The sequence below is a fragment of the Amphibalanus amphitrite genome, unplaced genomic scaffold (genome assembly GCF_019059575.1).
Source record: "Amphibalanus amphitrite isolate SeventyFive unplaced genomic scaffold, NRLGWU_Aamphi_draft 000052F_arrow, whole genome shotgun sequence".
NCBI classification, from domain to species: Eukaryota; Metazoa; Arthropoda; class Thecostraca; order Balanomorpha; family Balanidae; genus Amphibalanus; species Amphibalanus amphitrite.
Genome location: NW_024881548.1, coordinates 215,134 through 240,414, shown reverse-complemented (window position 1 = coordinate 240,414; position 25,281 = coordinate 215,134). Strand labels below are relative to the sequence as shown.

General features: G+C 48.2%; 2 protein-coding genes across 2 annotated transcripts; both read left to right on the top strand.

The window, feature by feature from the left end:
* Positions 1-3,226: 3,226 nt before the first annotated feature.
* LOC122377862 (pro-resilin-like) lies at positions 3,227-14,203 on the top strand. Its single transcript, XM_043358377.1, has 5 exons — positions 3,227-3,758; positions 4,139-4,750; positions 4,820-4,863; positions 12,374-12,488; positions 12,741-14,203. The coding sequence occupies exons 1-5, from the start codon at positions 3,753-3,755 to the stop codon at positions 13,980-13,982; spliced, it is 2,019 nt and encodes a 672-aa protein (XP_043214312.1). The 5' UTR covers positions 3,227-3,752; the 3' UTR covers positions 13,983-14,203.
* A 6,988-nt stretch (positions 14,204-21,191) lies between these two features.
* Positions 21,192-22,657, top strand: LOC122377897 (pro-resilin-like). The gene is made up of 2 exons (XM_043358462.1): positions 21,192-21,529; positions 21,796-22,657. Exons 1-2 carry the CDS (start codon positions 21,524-21,526, stop codon positions 22,471-22,473), a joined length of 684 nt encoding a protein of 227 aa, XP_043214397.1. The 5' UTR covers positions 21,192-21,523; the 3' UTR covers positions 22,474-22,657.
* The last annotated feature ends 2,624 nt before the right edge of the window (positions 22,658-25,281 follow it).

Genomic DNA, 25,281 nt, shown 5'->3' with positions numbered 1-25,281 from the left:
GCCAAACTTTCAGTACCTTCGGCTGCATCAATTTGACACCTTGTGTCAAAATTTGAACTTCGTAGCTACCATAGGTCGGCCGGAAATGACGTCAGAGTGACGTCATGTTCGTCCGATTTCGACGCAAAACATTGAACCACGGCAATCGCTCCCAAGAGCTCAGTTTTTAAGCTAGATCCAATTTCTTTGCATGAAAGGACTCAGAATTGACCGCGCTATCTAACTGCTATCTCAGATTTTCAAAATTTTGAAAATTTCGAAAATTATATATAATAATATTCGAAATTCATATTTTTATATTTTTTCAAAAAGTTTTTGATTTTTCGAAAAAACCGGAATATATGTGACAGAACGCATGATTATGACTAACTCTAGCAAGTTTTAGCTTAATATCTTCAAAAATGGCCAAGTTATACGCATTATTGCAAAAAATTCAAAATTATTAATTTTTCAAATCAATTTTTCAGTACGTATTTGACATCGTACACCAATATAAATGGCACCATCGTGTTCCTGAGCTCAAACTGCATCCAATAGACACCTATTTTGTTGAAAAATTTTAACTTCAAAATTTGACCTTTTTTGACCTGAAAGTGACCTGACCTAAGCTAAATTCGACTCAAAATGACCTCGAATGACACGGACGACATCAAATTCGAAATCTGTGGCCTAAATGGACCATAAAACATGTGTCACGTGACCGACGCATGATATAATATTTTCGTGACCTGTGATGACCTGACCCTGACCTGAAAATCAAAGTACAAGTTTGGTACCCGCAAGGTATCTAGAGCATCTGTTCACGAGTGTGGAAACCAAAAATGAGCCTGATCTGACTTGTAAGACGGCGGCCAGAGCCCAAAATGTGAACAAGCCAAAATGCTAATAATTTTTACTTTGACCTGACCTGTGACGTCATCGGTGACCTCGAGGTCAATGAAATTAGGTTTCGTTCGACAGTTTTTCCGGGGCTATCAGACGCCGTTTGAATTTTGACGATCGGCCCAGTAGTTTCGGAGTTAGGAGGGGGGGCTATGAATAGCCCCCCCCCCCCCCCCCAGTAGGGCGTGTTATACACAGACCCCAGTGGGGCGCGGGTTAAGTTTTTTTTGGGGGGGGGCGGCATGGTATCGCTCCATAAAGTCATCCCCCAACTGACATAATCTGTTGTTTTAACCCGCGCACCGACGGGGGGGGGGCGGATATCCGCCCCCCCCCCTGAGGTTTTTCGCGGATAGCGGGAAAACCGCGCCGCGAAATTTGGTATGACTATTCCCTCATCAATTTTACACATGGTGTGCAAGTTTGAACCTCCTAACTTTTAAGGTCAGGTCACCAGGTCACTTTGAATGACCCAACCTCAAGTCACTTTTTTGCAACTTTGTCACCGTGCCAGAGCTACAGTAGATGTCGGAGGCCTTTGAAAGTCGCAGGATGTTATTAGGTCATTAGTAGCTACAATTTGTATATCTCGGAATTTTGATGTCGGTGACCTAAGGTCAGGTCAATTTCGCGACCTCCCCATTATAAGTCAATGGGGGAAAAATCAACTCCCTTTTTTTACCACTAAAACGGGTCGGAATGGCCCCATATACCATACATGACTTCACATACGATCAACCTTCACTACCTTGAGGTCTGTTTTGCTGTTGGGCAGCTGTAAGGTCATGTGACGTCATCAAAGGTCACCAAAGATTTTTTGCCAATAACTCCTTACAGGAACAAGATACAGCCGCGCGGATGGTCTCATTGTGTTCAGCTCGTCAAGACGCATCGAATGATATACATGATGACCTCGAGGTCACGTGACCTGAGGTCAACCTTTGACCTTGACCTTTCGAGGTCAACATATATATCATTCGATGCGGATTGACGAGAGGATCACGATGATGCCCTTAGTTTGTTCCTATCTTGACTACTTCGAAAGTTATTCGAGAAAAACCCTCTCCATATCTAGCGCCGCCATTTTGACTTTTTCGACCCCTGTGACGTCATCTTTGACCTGACCTGAAAATGACCTTAGTAAAAATTGTAGACCTTGTCCGTGCGTATCCGATGCCGTTTACCGCTTGTCGCTATCTTGCTTCGTTCTCGAGATCTCAGGGGGGGGCGGTCATCCGCCCCCCCCGTCGGTACTAAGTTGGCGCAGACCCCCGTCGGTGCGCGGGTTAAAGTCATTTTTTCCCCAGGAAATTAGCTATGTATAGTCACTTTTCGGATTATTCTCTGGGATAATAATATCTAACTCACAAGTCCACTTGTGGACTTGTGAGTTAGATATTATTATCTCAGAGAATAATCCGAAAAGTGACTATACATGACATAATCTCCCATTTGATCTCTCTCTCTCTCTCTCTCTCTCTCTCTCTCTCTCTCTCTCTCTCTCTCTCTCTCTCTCTCTCTCTCTCTCTCTCTCTCTCTCTCTCTCTCTCTCTCTCTCTCTCTCTCTCTCTCTCTCTCTCTCTCTCTCTCTCTCTCTCTCTCTCTCTCTCTCTCTCTCTCTCTCTCTCTCTCTCTCTCTCTCTCTCTCTCTCTCTCTCTCTCTCTCTCTCTCTCTCTCTCTCTCTCTCTCTCTCTCTCTCTCTCTCTCTCTCTCACTCTCACTCTCACTCTCTCTCTCTCTCTCTCTCTCTCTCTCTCTCTCTCTCTCTCTCTCTCTCTCTCTCTCTCTCTCTCTCTCTCTCTCTCTCTCTCTCTCTCTCTCTCATCCCGAGCATGGCTGAGGGAAGCACAGTCTGCTCACCAGAGACGATCAGACACTTGTGAATCTTCATTCCATGGCGTGACCACTACAAATTAGAGCACTGCATGCAGCTACTCTCAGTAAGCGAACCTCGGTTACAACTTACAGGGCTGTTATTCACTCTCAGAAACGCTCTCACATGGTGGTCTGATACCTCATGTTACACAGGTGAAAGGTCATCAAAGCGGGTGGGTCACTAATTCACTAGTAAACAATTACTTCGCCCAGCTCCCTGAAGATGATAAGCTCTTCATTTCGGAATGTCTTCGTAAAAAGCGTGATATGATGGCCTCGTAGTTGTGGAATGTGGACTACATGTGGAGAATGAGCCTTATCGCAGCTCCGTCCTGACCTTTGGCTGTCTCGTCTGATTGGCGTGCGATTTTACGTTACCCCTACGAGCGCCCAGGTAACGAAGACACCGTTTCCATGCACGCTTTTGCGCAGGCATGATAATTAGCTGACCTGTAGTTAATCGCCCAGATCAACTCATGGACGTGAATGAAGCCATCTGGGCCGCGGGACTGGCTGCCTGCAGTTGGCAGCGTGCAGAAGCTGTCTCGGGGGCGCCAGTGAGCTGATATCGGAGCACGGGGTCAGTGAGGGGTCAGCGGGGCAGCACGGCAGCAGCGGGCGGCCTGCGGCGGGCGGCCGGCGCTCCATCGATCCCGGCACGGCGGTGAGCTACGGTACTGGGAGCTCCCACAGACTCCCGGCGGCACCCACCCCCTCCGAGCAGCCGTGTCTCGGCGCAGCCGGCGCCGCGGGGGGCAACTGACCGACCTGGCCGAGTGGCCGCTGACGCAGACAAGGTCACCGGCCAGCCGCACGCCCAGCTCCAATTGGAATTAGTGGGGGTGATGAGGGCACGACGCATTGGTGGCGTGTTGCAAAATGGCCGCCGGATCGTGACCGGCCAGGGACGCCTCGGACTATATAACGGCAGCGGACGGTCAGTCGAGCATCAGTTCATCCCCAGCCTCCCCAGGGTCCACTACAGAACAGAAACATGAAGGTAAGTGATCGTGAACATGAAACATGAAGGTAACTAAAATGTGACTTGAATGTTGCTCTTTTTTACTTCTTATTCCCTTTATGAACCATAGGTGATTATCATAAAAATTGAATACAATTTAGTGTTTTTTGCACTGATCACAAAAATAACACTTAAGAAAGGAAAATATTGTTAGATTTCGTATAGCTATTGCGATAACTTCACCGCATTTATTACTCATTGACGCAACTTCGTGTTAAAAAGTTTTAGAGTTAAAGATATTTTGTCTTATTCTTAGGCTATAAATACGGCCTAAATGTGCCATACATAAAGCATATTTACAGTTTGGGCTATTGGACAACACCACAGTGATTTTTCTTCCTGTTTCTGGTGCTCATCAGGTGTTCGTGGCGACCGTGCTTTTGGCTGCTGCCGTCTGCGGCTCGCCGCAGGGCTACGGAGCTCCCCGGCGGAACGGAGGAGCCGCCTCCCAGAGCTACGGAGCTCCTCAGAGGAACGGAGGAGCCTCCCAGAGCTACGGAGCTCCCCAGCGGAACGGAGGAGCCTCCCAGAGCTACGGAGCTCCCCAGGGCAGCGCCTCCCAGAGCTACGGAGCTCCCCAGGGCAGCGCCTCCCAGAGCTACGGAGCTCCTCAGGGCAGCGCCTCCCAGAGCTACGGAGCTCCTCAGGGCAGCGCCTCCCAGAGCTACGGAGCTCCCCAGAACAGCTACGGCGCCGGCCAGGAGGAGTTCCCGCCGCAGCCGTACTCGTTTGAATACCAGGTTCAGGATGACCAGGGTAACGACTACGGCCACAAGGAGGAGTCGGACGGCAGCCGCGTCGAGGGCGAGTACCGCGTGCTGCTGCCCGACTCCCGAGTCCAGACCGTCACCTACTACGTGGAGGGCGACTCTGGTTTCGTGGCTGACGTCCAGTACGAGGGCGAGGCGCAGTTCCCCGAGGACAGCCAGAACGGCCAGTACGGCGCCGCCGCCCCCAATAACGGCTACGGCGCCCCGGCCGCTGCTGCTGCCCCCGTTGCGAGCTACAGCCAGCCGGCCGCCCCCAGCGGTGGCTACGGCGCCCCCAACGGTGGCGCCCGCACCCCCTCCACCGGATACGGATTCTAAAAAGCTCAACTAGTCCGTTTGATATCAGAATGGTGTCTGAGAATGTCGAAAAATGCTGATGTACAAATGTGTTTCGTGTATTTTAGGATGAATGAATCTGGTTATATGTTGGTGTGTCAAAAGCATGTTCCCGTCTTTTTTGCGTATGTACAATAGTGTGTTCATATTTATATGTTTGGAAAGTGACGTGTTTTGTCCATGTGTTAAATACAAATCAGCATCATACCACTTTTTATAACGAACGAGCGCGATTGGCGTCCTTTCAATAGAGCGGAATAACCTGATGGTTTGCATGAGTATAATTGAGTAGTACGTTTGAGCAGTCGGAGATGGGGACACGCCTTTGACAGGCTTTGCACATTTGACAGTCTTTTTTGTTGAATATAGTAAGATTGATGCATCTCTTGATGCATCTGTGTGACTGTCCTGGCACTTTCTGCGTCCCAGTTCAGGGGTGCAAATTTAACCCCTGAATTTTAACTTTAACCCTTAACCCACGATTCATGGGGGAGGGGCGTAAAGTCGCTTCCTTAACGTTTTGTGTGATATCTCCAAAACGCGATAAGATATAAGCTTGAAACTTGGCATAGCTTCAAATGCAAATACCTAGACCATATGTGAGAAAAGTTTGGTGGTTGTACCTCTTAAGATGACGTCACAATGACGTCATAAAGTTTTGTCGTTTTCCGACATGGGGTGTTTCTCATGTCTTTGAGCATGAAACGCAACGACAACAGCACTTGCTGTCATCCCCTAACACATTTAAGTACACTTTCATTTTGTTTGTGACCATTGATCAACCCTATATATTTGGTCCTATATATCGGATAGGTCGCGGGGAAACTAAGAGACGCAAATCTGTAATTAGGGTTCTGACGTCACTGTGATGTCATTTCAAAAGAGATCGCCGCCAAATTTGGACCCAATCTTGGCTAGGTATTCAGAGTTCAGACATATCATATGTGTGTAAAGTTCCGTTTCTCTATCTCTTCGCATTATGACAATATCGCCGGAGAAGTAAAGGGGAGCACCTAGTTGCCCCCCTCCCCAGCGGCCGGCGGGTGGCGCGGAGGCCCAGCGGCCGCCGGGTTAATCTTTGACCTGGTTTTTGGCCGAGCTCTCCATGGTTCTTTCTTGTGCGTGTGGATATTCCGCTCCTGCAACGCTGAGAAACTTGTTATTGCTCATCTTATATCAAGTTTGCATCGTTCATTTAATTTTTGACCCAGGTCACCTAAGGTCAGCTCACCAGGTCAAGTTAACTCTCGTCGGCCGAGGGGGTCTCCCCACACCGCGTGATAGAAGATGTGAGAAAAATCGTCGCCAGGGCCAAATCTTGTTGTCATTCTCTATAGTCTATATATTATACGAAGATGAGTGGAAAACACTTGAATGAAGCATTTGCCGGTCTCGTAGCGTCTCAGTCGACTCCGCGTGGTGAGAGCACGCGTTCCCGGTTACAACAGTCCGGGTTCGAAGCGCGACGGGCGCTTGACGTTTATGAGCCTCCTGACAGGTATGGTTGCGGTTGGTGGCAGGCCGTAGCCAGGCGAAGTCAGTGAGGGGACCAGCCATGCGCCGCTATGTGCGCATGTTAAACTTTGGACTCTAAATTCTGCCATAGAACCGGAATTGCGCGATCGGAGGGTAGAGGGCAGGGTCAACGCAACAAGCATCGCTTAGCGGAGGCTTTGTCCTTGTGAATCCTTCCATTCAAGAGGTTCGAACTAAATTTATATAAAAAAAAAATTCAGGGACACCGTATGGCGTGCAGTGATCAGAAGGATGTGTCCCACTGCTGACAGAATGTGCCCCTGCGGGTGACAGAACCTGCCCCGTATATGGGGCATAACCGACTCTAGCGTCAAAACCACTTGAGATGCAACCGGAATACCAATGGGGCATTTGAAGCTCTTACTGTAGGGAATATACCAGGAAAGTATCAAACACCATGGCTGGCCTGTTGTAAGCGTGCACGCCAGAGCCAATTTTGTAAAAAGTGACAGAATGTGCCCCACTCTCCCCTATTCTTTTCGGCAGTGTTGCTGAATGTTCGTCTGTTGTATTTTTCTTGGGTTACTACATATACGTCCTGTAAGTTTCATCTTGGAGAGCTACAGTCATTGGCGTCCAAAACAATGTCGGAACCAGCCAGCCTTTTCCACTCTCGCGCTTGTAGGAGAGAGGGCCAGATTAACCCTCTTAATTTCTTTTCCTTCTTACAGATGACTCAGACTTCATTGGAATTTTAGTAACCAGTGATGCCACTAGACAGCTTTACCACGCACGCCATGTGTATGCTCCCCTCCCGAACTATTCGAGACCGGTATCGTGACGCAAAATAAGTACATCTATAGAAAAATAGCTTCGTAATCTTTTGCATACTACTTGACACAGACCAAATGTTTTCTTTTAACCCGCGCATGACTGGGGGGGGGGGGCTCTACAGAGCCCCCCTCCCGTTTTTCAGCAATGTTTTCTAAACCGTTTGACCGATCAACACGAAACTTGCGATACCTTCAGAGGCATCGATTTGACACCTTGTGTTAAAATTTCAACTTTCTAGCTACCATAGTTTGGCCGTAAATGACGTCAGAGTGACGTCATGTCGGCCGATTTTTATGCAAAATACTGAATTACGGCAAACGCTCTCTAGAGCTCAGTTTTAAAGCTAGATCCATTTTCTTTGCATGAGTGGACTACAAATACACTTAGCTATCAAACTGCCATCTCGAATTTTCGATATTATGAAAATTTTGAAAATATGTATTTACAATTACAAAAATAAATATTTTATTTTTATTTTTTCAAAAAGTTTTTGACTTTTCGTAAAAACCGGAATGTATATGATAGAACACACACTGATAAACTACCTTTGCAAGTTTTTTCCCAATGTCTTCAAAAATAGCCAAGTTATTTGTATTATTGTCAAAATTTTACAATTTTATGTTTTTTTCAAATCCATTTTTCAGTACGTTTTTGACGTTGTACAGCAATATAAATGGCACCATCGTGTTCCTGAGCTCAAACTGCATCTGATAGGCACCTATTTGTTGAAAAACTTCATTTTCAAAATTTGACCTTTTCTGACCTGAAAGTGACCTGACCTCCGGTAAATTCAGCTGACAATGACCTCAAATGACACAGACGACACTATTTTCGAAATATACGAGTAAAATGGACCATAAAACATGCGTCACGTGACCGATACATGATATACAATTTTTGTGACCTAGGATGACCTGGCCTTGACCTTAAAAATTTGAAGTAAAAGTTCGGTACCCTCAGGGTATCTAAGGCATCCGTCAAGGAGTGCGTAAACCAAAAATGAGCCTGATCGGACCGGCGGTCCGGCGGTCAGAGCCTAAATTGTGAACTAGCAAAAATGCCGATAATTTTTAATTTGACCTGACCTGTGACGTCATCGGTGACCTCGAGGTCAATGAAAATAGGTTTCGCTCGACAATTTTTCCAGGGCTATCAGACGCCGTTTGAATTTTCACGATCGGCCCAGTAGTTTCGGAGCTAGGAGGGGGGGGGGGCTCTGGAGAGCCCCCCCCCCCCAGTCACTCGCGTTATGGAAAATACCCCAGTCATGCGCGGGTTAGGAAATAAAAATTCAAAAAAAAAATTGGTCACTAAGGTAAAAAAATGCAAATGAAAGTAAAGTGGAGACGTCATATAAAAATAGTTTATTTTTCAAAATTTCAAAAGTGCGTATTAATCTTGTTTCATTGCAAGTTCAATGCCGTATAGCATTTGACACTTGAATAATCCGTCTTAGAGTTACAGTGCGCCAAACTTAGCGCTGCAACGCAATATCCAAAGAATGTTATACACTATAACTAAAAAAAAAATACTCATCTGATCGGCCTGAAATTGTTACAGGCGGATTCAGAGCCCCTGATTATTCCTGAGACCAATTCTCGTCAAAATCCGAGAGACAAGGGCGTCAAATTAGAAAACAGTGGTACGATCTTTCGTGTAATGCCCCCCCCCCCCCCATTAACATCGCCACGGGGGGGGGGCAAGCGGGTCAGCTTACCCCCCAAACTCGGACCGGGCTTTCCCTGAGATCGATACAGATCTGATGAGATTTTGGAGTCGGGGAAAAATGGGTGTACCTTTCTGAGAATGCCTGTGAGATCAGACTCGGTTGGAGCGTGCAGTTCAAACCAGAGTCAGAGTCGCAGTCGCCAAAATCTTATCAAAGACTCCGACTCCAGACCCGGAAATGTCAATACTGTGTTTCATTCCATGTTCCTAGCTGGTTCTTTATTACATTTTATAGCTGATTTTCATAAGTTTTGAAGTGCTGACAGATGACACCATAGGCGTCGCCAGAGATTTTCGGTTGGGGGGGGGGGGCAAAATCAACTTTTGTGTTAAAACTTGCCTTTTCCCAGTATTTACTCACTCGTTTTACATATCATTCGACGCACAATGATGCGAGGAATCCGATGGTGACAAAGATTTCCTTCTAGATATGACATTAATTTTTTACAGAAAAATTCGAAATTTTGATATTTCATGACAAAAATGACTGGTAGAATTACAGTGGCTGCGATTGCCGACGCACTGCAGAGGGCCCCTGCCCTGTGCAGACGCTCGATGCTCATGATCATTACCCAGAAAAAGGTGAAAAACGCTCCATTTAATCGGAGCACCCTGCTAAAACCTCCATTCACGCATGCATGCCGAGGTTTTACGTGAAATGCATAGGACTTATCCCAGCCGCCGATCGTAGCTAAGTTGGGCATTCGGCGGAGAGTGAACGTCGGAAGTGTGAATCGGAAGTAATTCATGTTCGCTCCAGTGAGAGGAATTGTTTTGTTCACTCGAGTGTGAACAAAAGTTTCTCGTTTTTCGTGTGAAGGGAAGCGCTGCAAACGCGAACAAAAACTGTTAAACGGAAGTTACGCACAGCATAGCGGCAAGGGATCCCTTAGCGATAGGATTGGGACTTCCAGGCCATTTCAGGCCACCCAGGGTCAGTGTGGACTCTCAGAAGCCTGCTTAGGATCCCGGAGATCGGCGCATGGGTCACCTGAAATATTTACGTGTACGTGGTGCTTCAGGGCTTTCCGAGCCCAAATTGGGGCCCTCAGAAGCCAGTGTGGGCGGCGGGCGCTAAGAGACTAGGCCCAGAGTGAGCCTGGACTCTGGAGCCCTCGGATAACAGTGTGAAGAACCCTCGGGGTCTGTGTCGAATCCCTAACGACCCTACGTAGGGACATAATAAACATGTGTTGCGGCCCTCAGAGGGACACGTGAGCTGTGACCTCTCAGATGCCGGCTTGGGGTAAGCAAAGTCTGTCGCCTCAAAAGTTTGGCTGAACTATCAGAGGCCAGATAAGGTTCTCAGAAATGTTCGAAGGCTCAAAGATCCCTGTATGGGCCCTCAGAGAACATGGACACCAGTGGGACTTTCAGAGGCCGGTTTGGGCCATCTGAAAGCTTCTTTAGGGCTCAGTGCAGCTCCTTAGGAGCCTTTATTTAAAACAAGCTCATGAGCCTTGCGACACCTGTACGGTACTTGACCCTGTCGCAGACATTTGACGAGAGTTGAGAAATCCCGAAGATTTCGTTTCACGCTTTGAACGAAATTTGTGTCAGCACTCCAAAACTTATGAAAATCAGCTATAAAATGTACCTAATAAAGAACGAACTAATAACAATGAATGAATCACAGCATCGACATTTCCGAGTCTGGACTCGGAGTCTTGAAGATTTTGGCGACTGCGAGTCAGAGTCAGACTCTGGTTTGAACTGCACGCTCCAACCGAGTCTGACCTCACAGGCATTTTCAGAAAGGTATCCCCATTTTTCCCGACTCCAAAATCTCATCGGATCTGTATCGATCTCAGGGGGTGCCCGGTCCGAGGTTGGGGGGCAAGCTGCCCCGCTTGCCCCCCCCCCCCGTGGCGACGCTAATGGCTGACACACAATTTTCGTTCAAAGCAGGCGTGACACGAAATCTTCAGGGCCTTTCTCAACTCTCGTCAAATGTCTGCGACAGGCTCAAGTACCGTTCAAGTGCCGCAGGGCTCATGAGCTTGCTTTTCACACAGGCTCCTAAGGAGCTCCACTGAGCTCTAAGAAGCTTTTAGAGGGTCATAACCGGCCTCTGTGAGTCCCACTGGTGTCCATGTTCTCTGAGGGCCCATACAGGGATCTTTGTTTGAGGACCTTATATACGTACATAGACCTCTGAAGGGCCACACGAATCTTTGAGGATGCCTTCGAAAATTTCTGAGAACCTTAACTGGCCTCTGATAGTTCAGACGAACTTTTGAGGCGACAGACTTTGCTAACCCCAAGCCGGCATCTGAGGGGTCACAGCTCACGTGTCTCTCTGAGGGCAGCAACACATGTTTCTTGTGTCCCTGGCCTACGTAGGGTCCTTAGGGATTCGACACAGACCCCGAGGGTCCACACTGTTATCCGAGGGCTACATGCTCACCCTGGGCCTGGTCTCTTAGCGCCCGCCGCCCACATTGGCTTCTGAGGGCCCCACCTTGGGCTCGGAAAGCCCTAAAGCACCACATACACGTAAATATTTGGGGTGACCCACGCCGATCTCCGGGACCCTAAGCAGGCTTCTGAGAGTCCACACTGACCCTGAGTGGCCTGAAATGGCCTGGAAGCCCCAAGCCTATCTCTAACGGATTCTTTGCCGCTATGCCATGCGTAACTTTTGGTTCCGTTAAACATTTTTTCCTCGCGTTTGCAGCGCTTCCCTTCACATGAAAAACGAGAAACTTTGTGTTCACACTCGAGTGAACACAACACTTCCTCTCACTGAAGCAAAGATGAATTACTTCCGATTCACACTTCCAACATTCACTCTCAGTCTCCGCCGAATGCCCAACTTAGCTACAATCGGCGGCTGGGCCCTATGCATTTCACGTAAAACCTCTGCATGCATGCGTGAATGGAGGTTTTAGCAGGGTGATCCGATTAAATTGAGCGCTTTTCACCTTTTTTCTGGTAATGATCATGAACGACGAAAGTCTGTCTGCACAGGGGCCCTCTGCAGTGCGTCGGCTATCGCAGCCAATGTAATTCTACCGGTCGTTTTTGTCCAGAAATTTCCAAATTTCAAATTTTCCTGTAAAAAATGCATGTCATATGAGAGGGAAAACTTTGTCACCATCGGAGTCCTCGCCCCATTGCGCGTCATACGGATAACGAGTGAGTAACATAAGGCAAGATTTAACACAAATGTTGATTTTCCACCCCCCCCCCCCCCCCCAACCAAAAATAACTGGCGACGCCTATCCGTACATAGCTACATTTCAAACACAGTCAACACAAAGTCAGCACACAAAAAAACTAAAGCAGAAGACAACTGTTGGAGACTCCGCACGGCACAGGGTCATGCGAGTAGTGTGGTGAACAGGATTAGCATTAGGACAAGAGGGAGGCGTGGTGTCCTCAGCGCCAATGGGGTGCCGGTGCCGTCAGCGTGTTGCAACTGTCCGACTCCGCATCGTGACTGGTCAGGTATGGGTCGACCTATATAACGGCGGCGGCCGCTCCGCACAGCACCAGTCCACACACAGCCTGCTGTGGATCGACGCAGCTCACCCTGCACGACCAACGCCAGAAAAACATGAAGGTAAGCCTTCACAAACTGGAGGAACTGCGAAACTGTACCTAAACATTGAAATAAATCATTTATTCATAGACCTAGAAAATGAAAGAAGTGGCTAATGTTGAAGAAATTCAGCTCTATACTGAGATTGGTGTTCTTCATCTCAATATATAATTTTACTTTAAACGTCCCTTCAGATAATACAATGTAACAAAAAAAAGCATTTTTAGACAATGCAAAGCACGTCGTTAACGAAAACTATGTCTCTCTTCCCAGGTGCTGGTGATTACTCTGTTGGCGGCGGCGGCAGTCTCTGCAGACCGCCCTGGGGGAAGATCTGGTCTCAGCCAAAGCTACGGAGCTCCCCAGAGGAACGGAGGAGCCGCCTCCCAGAGCTACGGAGCTCCTCAGAGGAACGGAGGAGCCTCCCAGAGCTACGGAGCTCCCCAGGGCAGCAGCCCCTCTCAAAACTACGGAGCTCCCCAAGCTAGCATCTCCCAGAGCTACGGAGCTCCCCAGGGTAGCGCCTCCCAGAGCTACGGGGCTGCTCAGACTAGCCTCTCCCAGAGCTACGGAGCTCCCCAGGATAGCGCTTCCCAGAGCTACGGAGCTCGCCTAGCTAGCGCTTCCCAGAGCTACGGAGCACCCCAGGGCAGCGCCTCCCAGAGCTACGGGGCTCCTCAGCGGAACGAAGGAGCCTCCCAGAGCTACGGAGCTCCCCAGGCCAGCATTTCCCAGAGCTACGGAGCTCCCCAGGGCAGCGCCTCCCAGAGCTACGGAGCTCCTCAGGGCAGCGCCTCCCAGAGCTACGGAGCTCCCCAGAGGAACGGAGGAGCCTCCCAGAACTACGGAACTCCCCAGGGCAGCGCCTCTCAGAGTTACGGAGCTCCCCAGAGGGACGGAGGAGCTTCGCAGAGCTACGGAACTCCCCAGAGCAGCGCCTCTCAGAGCTACGGAGCTCCCCAGAGGAACGGAGGAGCCTCCCAGAGCTACGGAGCTCCCCAGAGGAACGGAGGAGCCTCACAGAGCTACGGAGCTCCCCAGGGTAGCGCCTCCCAGAGCTACGGAGCTCCCCAGGGTAGCGCCTCCCAGAGCTACGGAGCTCCCCAGGGCAGCGCCTCCCAGAGCTACGGAGCTCCTCAGGGCAGCGCGTCCCAGAGCTACGGGGCTCCTCAGACCAGCTACGGCGCCGGCCAGGAGGAATTCCCGCCGCAGCCATACTCGTTCGAGTACGAGGTCAAGGACGACCAGGGCAACGACTACGGCCACAAGGAGGAGTCGGACGGCACCCGCGTCGAGGGCGAGTACCGCGTGCTGCTGCCCGACACCCGCGTCCAGACCGTCACCTACTACGTGGAGGGCGACTCTGGTTTCGTGGCTGACGTCCAGTACGAGGGCGAGGCGCAGTTCCCCGAGGACAGCCAGAACGGCCAGTACGGCGCCGCCGCCCCCAACAACGGCTACGGCGCTCTCTTGAGTGGCTCCCGCCGCACTCCCTCTACCGGTTACGGATTCTAAAATCCAGGAAATGAGTAAAGATATGTGGCGAGTTTTCCTTCTAGCCTTGTCTGTAATGAGCCACGCCATGAGGTACAAATGCATTTAATGTATTAGTGGGATACATGGGCTGCAGGATTATATGTACAGTGTGTTCGTATTTATATGCATGTAGCAACGTGTATCTTTTGTCTGTGTCCCTAATAAATATCAACATCCAGTACCCTTTGCTATTTTTCATATTCATTCATGCACAAAGAGGATTGGTTTCTTCTCCGAGAGGGCTGTGTAACTGAGAATGTTAGCTGTGTTTTCGAACGTGAGCTACCGGTCTGTTGCATATGTGGCTGCCGCATTTTTGAACGGAAAAAAAGGAACAGAAAATTATGAAATGGAAGCTTATTTTTAATTGAGAAGCATCCAGTGCTTTCTACGAGACTCTTCCGAAACGTTACAATGAGCCGAGGATCTGGCCATCAAACGTCTAGGCTGTAAACCGTAAACGGTTGCCTCTACATTAACCCGCGCACCGACGGGGGTCTGCGCCAACTTCGCACCGACGGGGGGGGGCGGATGACCGCCCCCCCCCCTGAGATCTCAAGAACGAAGCAAGATAGCGACAAGCGGTAAACGGCATCGGATACGCACGGCCAAGATCTACAATTTTTACTAAGGTCATTTTCAGGTCAGGTCAAAGATGACGTCACAGGGGTCGAAAAAGTCAAAATGGCGGCGCTAGATATGGAGAGAGTTTTTCTCGAATAACTTTCGAATTAGTCAAGATAGGAACAAACTAAGGGCATCATCATGATCCTCTCGTCAATCCGCATCGAATGATATATATGTTGACCTCGAAAGGTCAAGGTCGAAGGTTGACCTCAGGTCACGTGACCTTGAGGTCATCATGTATATCATTCGATGCGTCTTGACGAGCTGAACACAATGAGACCACCCACGCGCCTGTATCTTGTTCCTGTACGGAGTTATTGGCCAAAAACCTTTGGTGACCTTTGATGACGTCACATGACCTCACAGCTGCCCAACAGCAAAACAGACCTCAAGGTAGTGAAGGTTGATCGTATATGAAGTCATGTATGGTATATGGGGCCATTCCGACCCGTTTTAGTGGTAAAAACAGGGAGTTGATTTTTCCCCCATTGACTTAGGTATAATGGGCAGGTCGCGAAATTGACCTGACCTTAGGTCACCGATATCAAAATTCCGAGATATACAAATTGTAGCTACTAATGACCTAATAATATCCTGCGACTTTCAAAGGCCTCCGACATCTACTGTAGCTCTGGCACGGTGACAAAGTTGCAAAAAAGTGACTTGAGGTTGGGTCATTCAAAGTGACCTGGTGACCTGACCTTGAAAGGTAGGAGGTTCAAACTTGCACACCATGTGTAAAATTGATGAGGTTATAGTCATACTAAATTTCGCGGCGCTACGCGCCGCGGTTTTTCCGCTATTTGCGAAAAACCTCAGGGGGGGCGGATATCCGCCCCCCCCCCGTCGGTGCGCGGGTTAAAAAACAGCTTGGTCCAATTCTTTCAAGCATGGTACGTCGTTGGGTAGGTACTAGGTATGTAGTAGTATTAGCCGTTTTTACGACGGGCTATCCGGCGAATGCACCTAATTTGACCAAATCTGCACCTAATCTCTTTTACAGCAAATATCTTCATTTTATGAATTTATTTCAGTGTTTTAATCGATGGTACTCTCTGATACTATGACAAAGGAGGCATACAAGCAATTAGTGCAACCTTAGCTGATAGCTTCTAAGAGATACACTGAACCTAATTTGACTAAACCTGCACCTAATCTGCAGCCGTTTTCACGACGGCCATCTGGTACACATTTGGTGCACATCTGGTGCAGATTAGGCGCAGATTTGGTCAAATTAGGTTCAGTGTTTCTCTTAGTAGCTATCAGCTAGGGTTGCACTAATTGGTTATATGCCTGCTTTGTCATTACGAGCGAGCGAGCGCAGCGAGCGAAGTGAGTCTTTTCAATATAACGGAAAAATCTCAGTATAAGCGGCCAGGCCCGGCCCGGCCCGGCCCGGCCTGTAACGCTTTTGAGAGGCTTATATCTCAGCAACCGCCGGACCGATTGGCCTGCGGTCTTTTTTGCTGGGTAGCCCCATCCCTTCTACCCCGTAATTGACTACTTTTGATACACCTCAGTGACCGTCGTGGCACGTGCTACGTGAAAAGTCAAGGGTGTTCAAGCTGTTTTGCAAAAGTAGTGATTTTGAGAGGCTCATATCTCAGCAGCCGCTTGGGCGATTGAATTGCGGTAATTTTTGTAGGGTAGCAACATCCCTTCTACCAAAAATAGGATACTCTCGATGCATGTGGGTCACCCCCAGTGCACGTGCAAAATACAACAATTAGAGGTGTCAAATTTGTTCCCATTTTAATAACTCGGTAATTACTGGGGCGATTTCGCTGAAACTTGGCATACAGGTAGGCACTCACCAGGCAATGCATTCCCATGTGTTGCGGTTAAGGTGCTACTGCACGTGCGCACGTGCAGGAGGCGCTTCCAGATCTCGAGAACGGCTGGGCCGATTGCGCTCAAATTTGGTACACGGTTGGGGACCAGTTAGTAGGGTGCCGTGCAAAAGTCAGTTTGGACCCCGTTTGCACGTGCGCACGTGGAGAATGCCGCTTCCAGATCTCAGGAACGGCTGGGCCGATTGCGTTCAAATTTGGTACACCGCTAGCGACCGGTTAGAAGGGTGCTTTGCGCAATCCCGTTGGAAGTACCCTCTCGCCCTTCCGCACGTGCAGCCTTCAGGGCTCACTATCTCGCTCGCTCGTTCTTCGCCCAAAAGGCGTTTTACTGGTATTATCAGAGAGCATTATCGATTAAAACACTGAAATAAATTCAAAAACATAAAGATATCTGCTGTAAAAGAGATTCGGTGCAGATTTGGTCAAATTAGGTGCACTCGCCGGATAGCCCGTCGTGAAAACGGCTAATACGAAGAACGAACGAAGCGAAGATATCTCCAGTATTTTCCGAATTAAGTAGGGGAGAGTGGGGCAAAGCGGCCACCCTAACGCTTCTCACGATGCCAACGCTTAATTTTTAAACTTGGAAAGATTCTTTCTATACCAATGTGATCCCTATTAAGTTGCCTTTTATTTCAACTGCGTTTTATTTCCAAAGGCGTTCACATATGGAAGATATTGACAAAACTTTAAACCTATGCATATTGGCCACTTTGCCCCATACCCTGGGGCAAAGCGGCCACCGGCGTCTTCCTAAGTCCCGATATGAGAAACAACATAGTTGCCTCGTGTACGACTAGGGTATTTGATGGTGACAAGGTTTAAGCGAGGATGGATGTTTACTTCATCATCTTCCACCTGTAGGTAAACAAAGAAAGGATTTTCATGAAAAAACATTTAATTGCATTATTTGGTAACTCATGCAACTGAAAAGTGGCTTAGATGAATGCATGACGACACATTTGAATATAAATAATGTTTTTTATCCAGATAGAAACAACTTATGGCCAATAGGGGGGTGGCCACTTTGCCCCGGCCGCTTTGCCCCGCGCATACCGTCCGAGACAAAAATATTCCAGCTTAGCTTTTAGTGGGGTAAAAAACATTAAAATTGGTAGAATGCATGCACGATAACCATGCAATTCTTGGACAAGAGCGCTTATAAAAATTCCAAACGGTTACGGAATAACAAAACATTTAAAAATTATAAACATAGTTGGTAACCTGGCAAGAAATGCTTTTCTGTGTTTCACAGAACAATGGTGATGGGCCTGAAACCCCGGTCTGGCTCATTCGAACGACCGTGAAGAGAAGTATAATTGGGAACCATAAATTGGAACTGACGCCAGCTATGAAGAGCTAAAACGATGGGTGGCCGCTTTGCCCCGGGTGGCCGCTTTGCCCCACTCTCCCCTATGTTCCCATAGGCTTAACATTACGACGTAATGACCTCTAACTGACCTCAGGCCAGTGACATAAAAAAAAACGAAATATATGTTATACAACTCGGTGAATTTAGCACATCCTGAAAGTTTGAAGGAAATCAGTCCAAAACTGTGAGTTGGACAGGTGTAAAAAGAAAATTGAAATTTGACCACGACCTTGGACCGATTTTTCTGACCTGGTGACCTGACCCAAGGTTACCCGGACATGAAATTTTCAGGTCATATGTAAAACGGTTGCCTCATAGGCTGTGTCAAATTTGGCGGCGCTGCGCGCCGCCGTTTTTACGCTATCTTTGAAAAACCTTAGGGCGAGGTCGCATCGACCCTTCCCCCTGCCAGGGCGAGGGTTAAAGTTATTTGCGAGAAAAAAAAACTAGGACACCGGTTCTGAGTCTTTTACCTGACCACTGAGGTTACCTGTTCATCTGAAACCTGAAAATTGGGTTCCGATGGCGTCCCGCCAGCTAATTGTAGTGCCGAACTGGGAAGATGGCATGTCTTTTTTTATACTTTTTTACATTTCAATTTTCTTTCACTGATTATACACGTATACCTTCATGGCAGTCAGGGCTTCATCTAGGCTTTGCACATAAGTGCATCTTCCCGACACTGGCCACTCCTGACGCAACACGGCCTGAAACTTTCATGTCTGTTAGATGATGATCTTCTCTTTCAAATTTACCCCGGTTTTTAGATGGGATCTACAGTGCAGTTAGTGCTAGTACCTGAGTTTGTGACCTTGAACTTTCTTGGTGACCTGAGCCTGACCTCAGGTCACCAAATTTTTTGAGGTATTTTTGTAGTTAATATGCTATATATATGTTACGGGTCATATGCTAACTTGGGCAGTATGCAAACTACCCGGGCAGTATGCATACTACCCGACAGCCCGGGCAGTATGCATACCGCCCGGGTAGTATGCATACTACCCGACCCCTTGGGCAGTATGCATACCGCCCAAAACTTGGGCAGTTTGCATACTGCCCGCTTCTTATCTTGAAGTTGCGTATTCCATGTCCATTTTTAACATGTCAATGACTCTCTGAGTAATGTAGTTCATCCGCGATGTCCTTTTGCGCCGTCAAACGTGATTTATCGATAGAAGGATAGAATAAAGGTTGGAATATAAAAATTCAAATTTTTCTTCTCAGAATTTCATTGTTAATTAGCCAACGGCCAACAATTCACTTTAATCTAAAATGACGCCAGATATAGCGTGACGAGAGTGTCATCACTCGCTGGCTTTGGTTTGGCACCTGAACCTGTAGAGGGCTTTACTACAGCTTCAATAGCAAATGCTGCATAAAACTACATATTTACACGTAAGACGTTACAAGTTGAGTTCTGATGGTCGGGATATCAGGTCAGTTCAAGTGACCTTATCTCAGAAAAAGCTAGTATGTTCGCCATAGCTGTACCGACTCAACTATCGCTTTGAAACTTTTAGCGATTGATGAGAGTAAAAACATGTCATTGTACAAAACGCATATAATATAATTTTGAAATAATATCGATGATCTCAGGTCAGGTCAATTTTGCGTAGTCCCCCTTAGAGGTTGACAGGATAAAGTTGAATTAAAGACGCATTTTTGGATCAAAATAATTTTAAACACTCTCAAACATTGGATTACAGGTAAACATGACAAGCCGAATCGGAAAATGGCTTTTGTGACCTCTCTTTATGACCAAGAGGTCATCTCAGGTCATCAAATGTCTTCAGCAGTTGTTTTACGATAACTTTTGATGGAGACATGTTTGAGCGATGTAAACAACCTAAGATGTGTTCAGGGCGACGATAATGATTGGCTAATAAAGAACAAGACCTTTTCATGTCAGGTTATGACCTTGACCTTAGGTCAAATTTTCAAAGTGGCTTTAAAGTCAAATTAAGTACAGTGCATTCGACCTGTCTCGACAAGAGAAACACGATGTTGGCAAAAACGATTTCGTACTTATCTTGGATCAATAAATATTTAAGGAAAATCGTCGAAACAGCAATTTTAAGCATTGTTGCCTTTTTGAGGCTAGACCGTTAATTTTAGGTCAACTTTGAATGCTTATTCGAGAAAGCGAGTTATCGAAGGCAACTTTCTGCGGCACTGTAGATCTACTTGCTAACGAGTTATGGGCGCCAATTTGTTAAGAAAGCCAAATTTGACCTTTTTTCACTCTATTGACCTGATCTTTGACCTGACCTAAAAATGACTGCAGTAGCTTCGTCATGATTTTTTACCCTATTTTGAATGCTGGTTACCGCATCTTACATGCCACTTACTCCTGTGCCGCTAAGTTGCACAGGAGCCGAGCAGGGTTGTTTAACTCCCTCCCCCCCCCCCCCAGCCCGGCACGGCTGGCGCCGGGCACCGCCCCAGCGTATGGGTTAAAGCGTCTGTCATAGACATGTATGCAAGCTATTGCATAAACTAGTCTCACGAGCCGCGGTCAGCATATTGCCCGAGTAAACATCTTGCCCGTGAGATGAAAGGTGGGCAGTATGCATACTACCCGGGCAGTATGCAAACTACCCGGGCGGTATGCATACTGCCCAAGGAGTCGGGTAGTATGCATACTACCCGGGCGGTATGCATACTGCCCGAGCTGTTGGGTAGTTTGCATACTGCCCGGGTAGTTTGCATACTGCCCAAGTTAGCATATGACCCGTAACATATATCCTTGTCCGTAATTTGGGTTTTCCCTTAAACTCTATTTTTGGCAGTGGTTTGAAGTTTACGTCTGTGATGCCAGATTTCATGCCGTGAAAAACGATCCTGTGACGCCATCAAGACGCTAGGTCTATTTTGTTCTACCACAGAAGATGTCAAATTAATGGGTTTACGTATTCACAGCTTTGCTCTTCTATCTTTATGTAGTTAAACGTTCGGCAACTATCGTTTGTATTCATCAGAAGGCGAAAAACGTCTTCAAGCTCGCGAGAGCTAAAATTGGGTGTAATCGACTCCATCTCGTCACAGGCAGCAAGCATGCTCTTTTTCGTGAAATTCTAGGTCAATGAGGGACTGACTACGGCTTTCCGCAGGGCCCTCCTACAAATGTTTTTTTTTTCCACAGGGAAAGTCCGTATAGGATCCTATGAACTTCCCCCCACCTGCCCCATATTTGAGACGCAAAAAGGCAAATACAGTATGGTAAGCATGTGCGAGAGTTAAAATACAGAGTTAAATACGTGCGAGAGTTAAAATAGCTAATTTTTATGTCGGGCAAGTGACAACAATAGCCAAATTTGGGCTTTCCATTCTCGAATATGTTTGCAACTCAACAAATGCAGCTAAAAGGGCTGTGTCTGTCTTTATGAAGATACTTTCACGGCACATTTCACTGTATGTGCAAAGTTACCACTTACTTAAGTTCACTGCTTACCATCATCCAAAACAGAAAGGAAGAGTCCTCTACGCCCGCATCACTCACGGTGTGACGAGGATGGCGGCAGTGCCGGCGTGTTGCAAGATAGTGACCTCTAGAGATCGTGACTGGCCGGAGCGGACCGGACCTATATAACGGCGGCGGCCGGTCCACACAGCATCAGTCCATCCGCAGCCCTCTCACGAAGAGTTCCTATACAGCTCCACTGTCAACCATGAAGGTAAAGCCTTATGCGACACACTACATAAGTATGCATCAACTGGATGTTTCGAGGCATAAATTTATTTAAGAGCATATATTGACATCGGTATTACATCATTGCCATGGAACATTGTTTTTATGGTTTTATCCACTCTTTTTGCTAGTATTTATCAATTACTGGGAAAAAATGTTGACTTCTTATAGCGGTGGCTCGTATCCTCCTTATAAGACGAGTTGAGCGCAATGTCACGTCTCATCCCCTGCCAAAAACGTCGTTTCTTTCAGGTGCTGGTGATTGCTCTGTTGGCGGTGGCCGCCGTCTCTGCCGACCGCCCCCTGGGAAGGTCTGGTCCCGGCCAAAGCTACGGAGCTCCCCAGAGGAACGGAGGAGCCTCCCAGAGCTACGGAGCTCCTCAGAGGAACGGAGGATCCTCCCAGAGCTACGGAGCTCCCCAGGGCAGCGCCTCCCAGAGCTACGGAGCTCCTCAGGGCAGCGCCTCCCAGAGCTACGGAGCTCCTCAGGGCAGTGCCTCCCAGAGCTACGGGGCTCCCCAGAACAGCTACGGCGCCGGCCAGGAGGAATTCCCGCCGCAGCCGTACTCGTTCGAGTACGAGGTCAAGGACGACGAGGGCAACGACTACGGCCACAAGGAGGAGTCGGACGGCAGCCGCGTCGAGGGCGTGTACCGCGTGCTGCTGCCCGACACCCGCGTCCAGACCGTCACCTACTACGTGGAGGGCGACTCTGGTTTCGTGGCTGACGTCCAGTACGAGGGCGAGGCGCAGTTCCCCGAGGACAGCCAGAACGGCCAGTACGGCGCCGGCGCCCCCAACAACGGCTACGGCGCCCCGGCCGCTGCTGCCGCCCCCGTCGCGAGCTACAGCCAGCCGGCCGCCCCCAGCGGTGGCTACGGCGCCCCCAACGGTGGCGCCCGCACCCCTTCCACCGGATACGGATTCTAAAATGAATAGATCACGAAGTCAGTATGTAAACGATTTCTGAGTGTGGTCATGAACTTATTTGAGAGATTGAACACGTTTGTGTGAATGTTAATGTTGCGTGTTGTGTGTTTCTGAAGCGCTGAGTTTTATTTATACCTGTTGCATTGTCTTTGCATCACTGTCAATAAAAAGTCCCACATATTTCTTAGATCTTTATGAAGCTGCTTGACGATTGGGGGTAACTGATCTTGCGCCTCGATTTTGAAGAGGTGTGGGAGGATGTAGACATGCAAATAAACCACTCCGACCTTCGTAGATAAATCTTGCAGAAGCCAGTAGGTAACCTAAACCTCGCGGGCCCGGGGGGGCGAATTTTTCGCCCCCCCCCCCTGGCGAATATTTGCGATAGCTCCCGAACGGTTAGGGATAGGAAAGCGAAACTTTCAGTACTTTTTCTCCAATCAATTTGACATCTTCTGAAGTAAAAAAATGGACCTAGTCCCCTTGATGACGTCAAAGGGTTGATTTTCCAAGACCCCTGCACGGCAAACTTCGGCGTCACAGACGCAAACTTCAAATAGCTGCTAAAAATAGAGTTTTAGAGATAAAGACAAATTACGAGCACGGAGCGTTTGACTTAGAAAAAAATAGAAAAATAGTTTTGGCGACTTGAGGTCAGAGGTCAGGCCAATGCAACGACCCCGAAATGTGGTTTTAGTTTTTTTTTCGCACATAACTTCGACAAGAATGGTCCTAGAGCTACGGCAGTGGTACCGTCGCATTCGTCTTGTCAAGCCACGTCGAATGATATATATTTTGTTTGGAAAAGGTCCAGTTTTATGTTGACCTCATGTGACCTCGAATGACCTTTGGTTGACCTTGACACATGAAAGGTCGCCTATGATGGATTTGTACCCGCTGATCACGAATCTGGCATCTATTTTCCTCTAAGCCTTCATTTAGAGCTTCCGGATGGCAAAATTGTCTTTTTATTATTACTAACTTGTATCAGTGAAATAGGCTCTAGCAAGGATACTCTTTTGTGACCTTGACCTTTGAGCAGCCTTGTATCGTAAAATGAACCACAAATAGGGAACTGATAAGCCTCAAAACATTTCAAAACATCTTGGAAGTTAGCACGCAAGATGTACGAAAAAGTGCAAAGTTTGAGGTCAATTTTGAGCGTGACCTTGACCTTGACCTTTGATTTTGAGCACAGTTTCGGAATCCTCAGATTTTCTCCTTTCGTTTGACACCCAATTTTACCGGTTTGATGCATCCTGTCGTCCTCTAGAACGCTTACTTTGAGATCACTGCACATGTGCCGGTTTTTGCCTTTGACCTTGACCTCTGACCTTGAAAATTGACCTGAGGTCAAAAATTTTAGGTGCTTTAGAATTGTCTCGTAAGGACCTTTTGTTTGGTATCGCTTTTGTTTCCGTAACTCCCTTATTGACGGAGTTAGACGGGGGGGGGGGGGAAGGCGAAAAACGCCGCTCCCCGGGCTGCGGTGGTTGGGATTATGTAGCGGGGTTTCGCGGCGTTGCGGGGCTAACCGGGCAGTGTCTTCTTAGGTAGATAGTGAGAGCGAGCTCCATCGGTGCGCTCCTAGAAGCCCTTCTCAGTGTCCAGCCCCTCGCGAACCCGTTCCGACTCTGACTCTATCTTTCCGGGGCGATCAATCATCGGAAACACATAGGCCAGGGTTAAGGAATGGGAGGAGGGATAAACAATAACCCATTATCCTTGATCATATTGAAATACGAACCCAACTCTACTAAACAAAGGTCCCACTCTCAAACAACAGCACCCGTCCTAGCTGAGGGTTATCTCCCACCGGATATACATGCCAATCATACGTTCATTTGCCCGTCCCCTCTCATTTCTGTCATACGCCCAGCCATACCTTATAAATTATCAGAGTTAACCATCTCTGATCCCTCCCCCTTTGCCTAACTTCCCCCGGTGGTGCTAAGGCGTGCGCAAGTCGTAATTAAGTCATTGACCTTAGATTTTATTAACCGTTATCCCTTCATAACCGCAATGCTCCGTACATCAAACGAACGCTTCATAATGCTCACGCTACACAATTAGAGATACGACCCACCACAGATTTCGGCACTCGACCCTCGCGTTACGTGACTTATTGCGGTCCATCCCATCACCATGTCGAACTACCTACACAAAAACATAAATGTCCTTCGGCCAGCGGTTCCGAGACTACGGCTCGCAGGACACCGTGTAGTCCGGTTTCCGCGGGGGACTTATTTGAAATTTGAGACCGGGGCTGGGTAACTAAGGTCCGTCCGGGCTGCCTGCGTCGTCTCCGTATAGCCGCGGTTTTCGGGCCAGCCCCCGGCGACCGAAAGGGATTAGTCGTTCGTCGGCTTTACACGAATCCATGACTACCAGTTGTGCCAAATTGCCTATAAGAAAACGAAAACTAAGCGTACCACGGCCCGCGGTGGGCTTATCTAAACTTTGAAACCGGGCTGGGTAACTAGGTCCGTCCGGGCTGCCTGCATCGTCTCCGTATAGCCACGGCTTTTGAAACAGCACCGGCGACCGAACGGGTTAGCCTCCGTTGGCTTCACACAATCCACGACTACCAGCGTTATAGGTGTCCGAAGCCCTATCTATCCGTTGCTGGTAGTTAAGCTGTCGTCACAGACCTATCCGAAATGACCGCTGCACGGCCGGAGTTAATCGACTGACAGCGGGGTGGCCAGTACCGACTTACCGCGATCACCCGACTCGCATGCTTTGGTATTTAATGTTCACCCCCGTCCTGCAGCATCACACGTTTCTTCGCGGGACATTACTTAACCG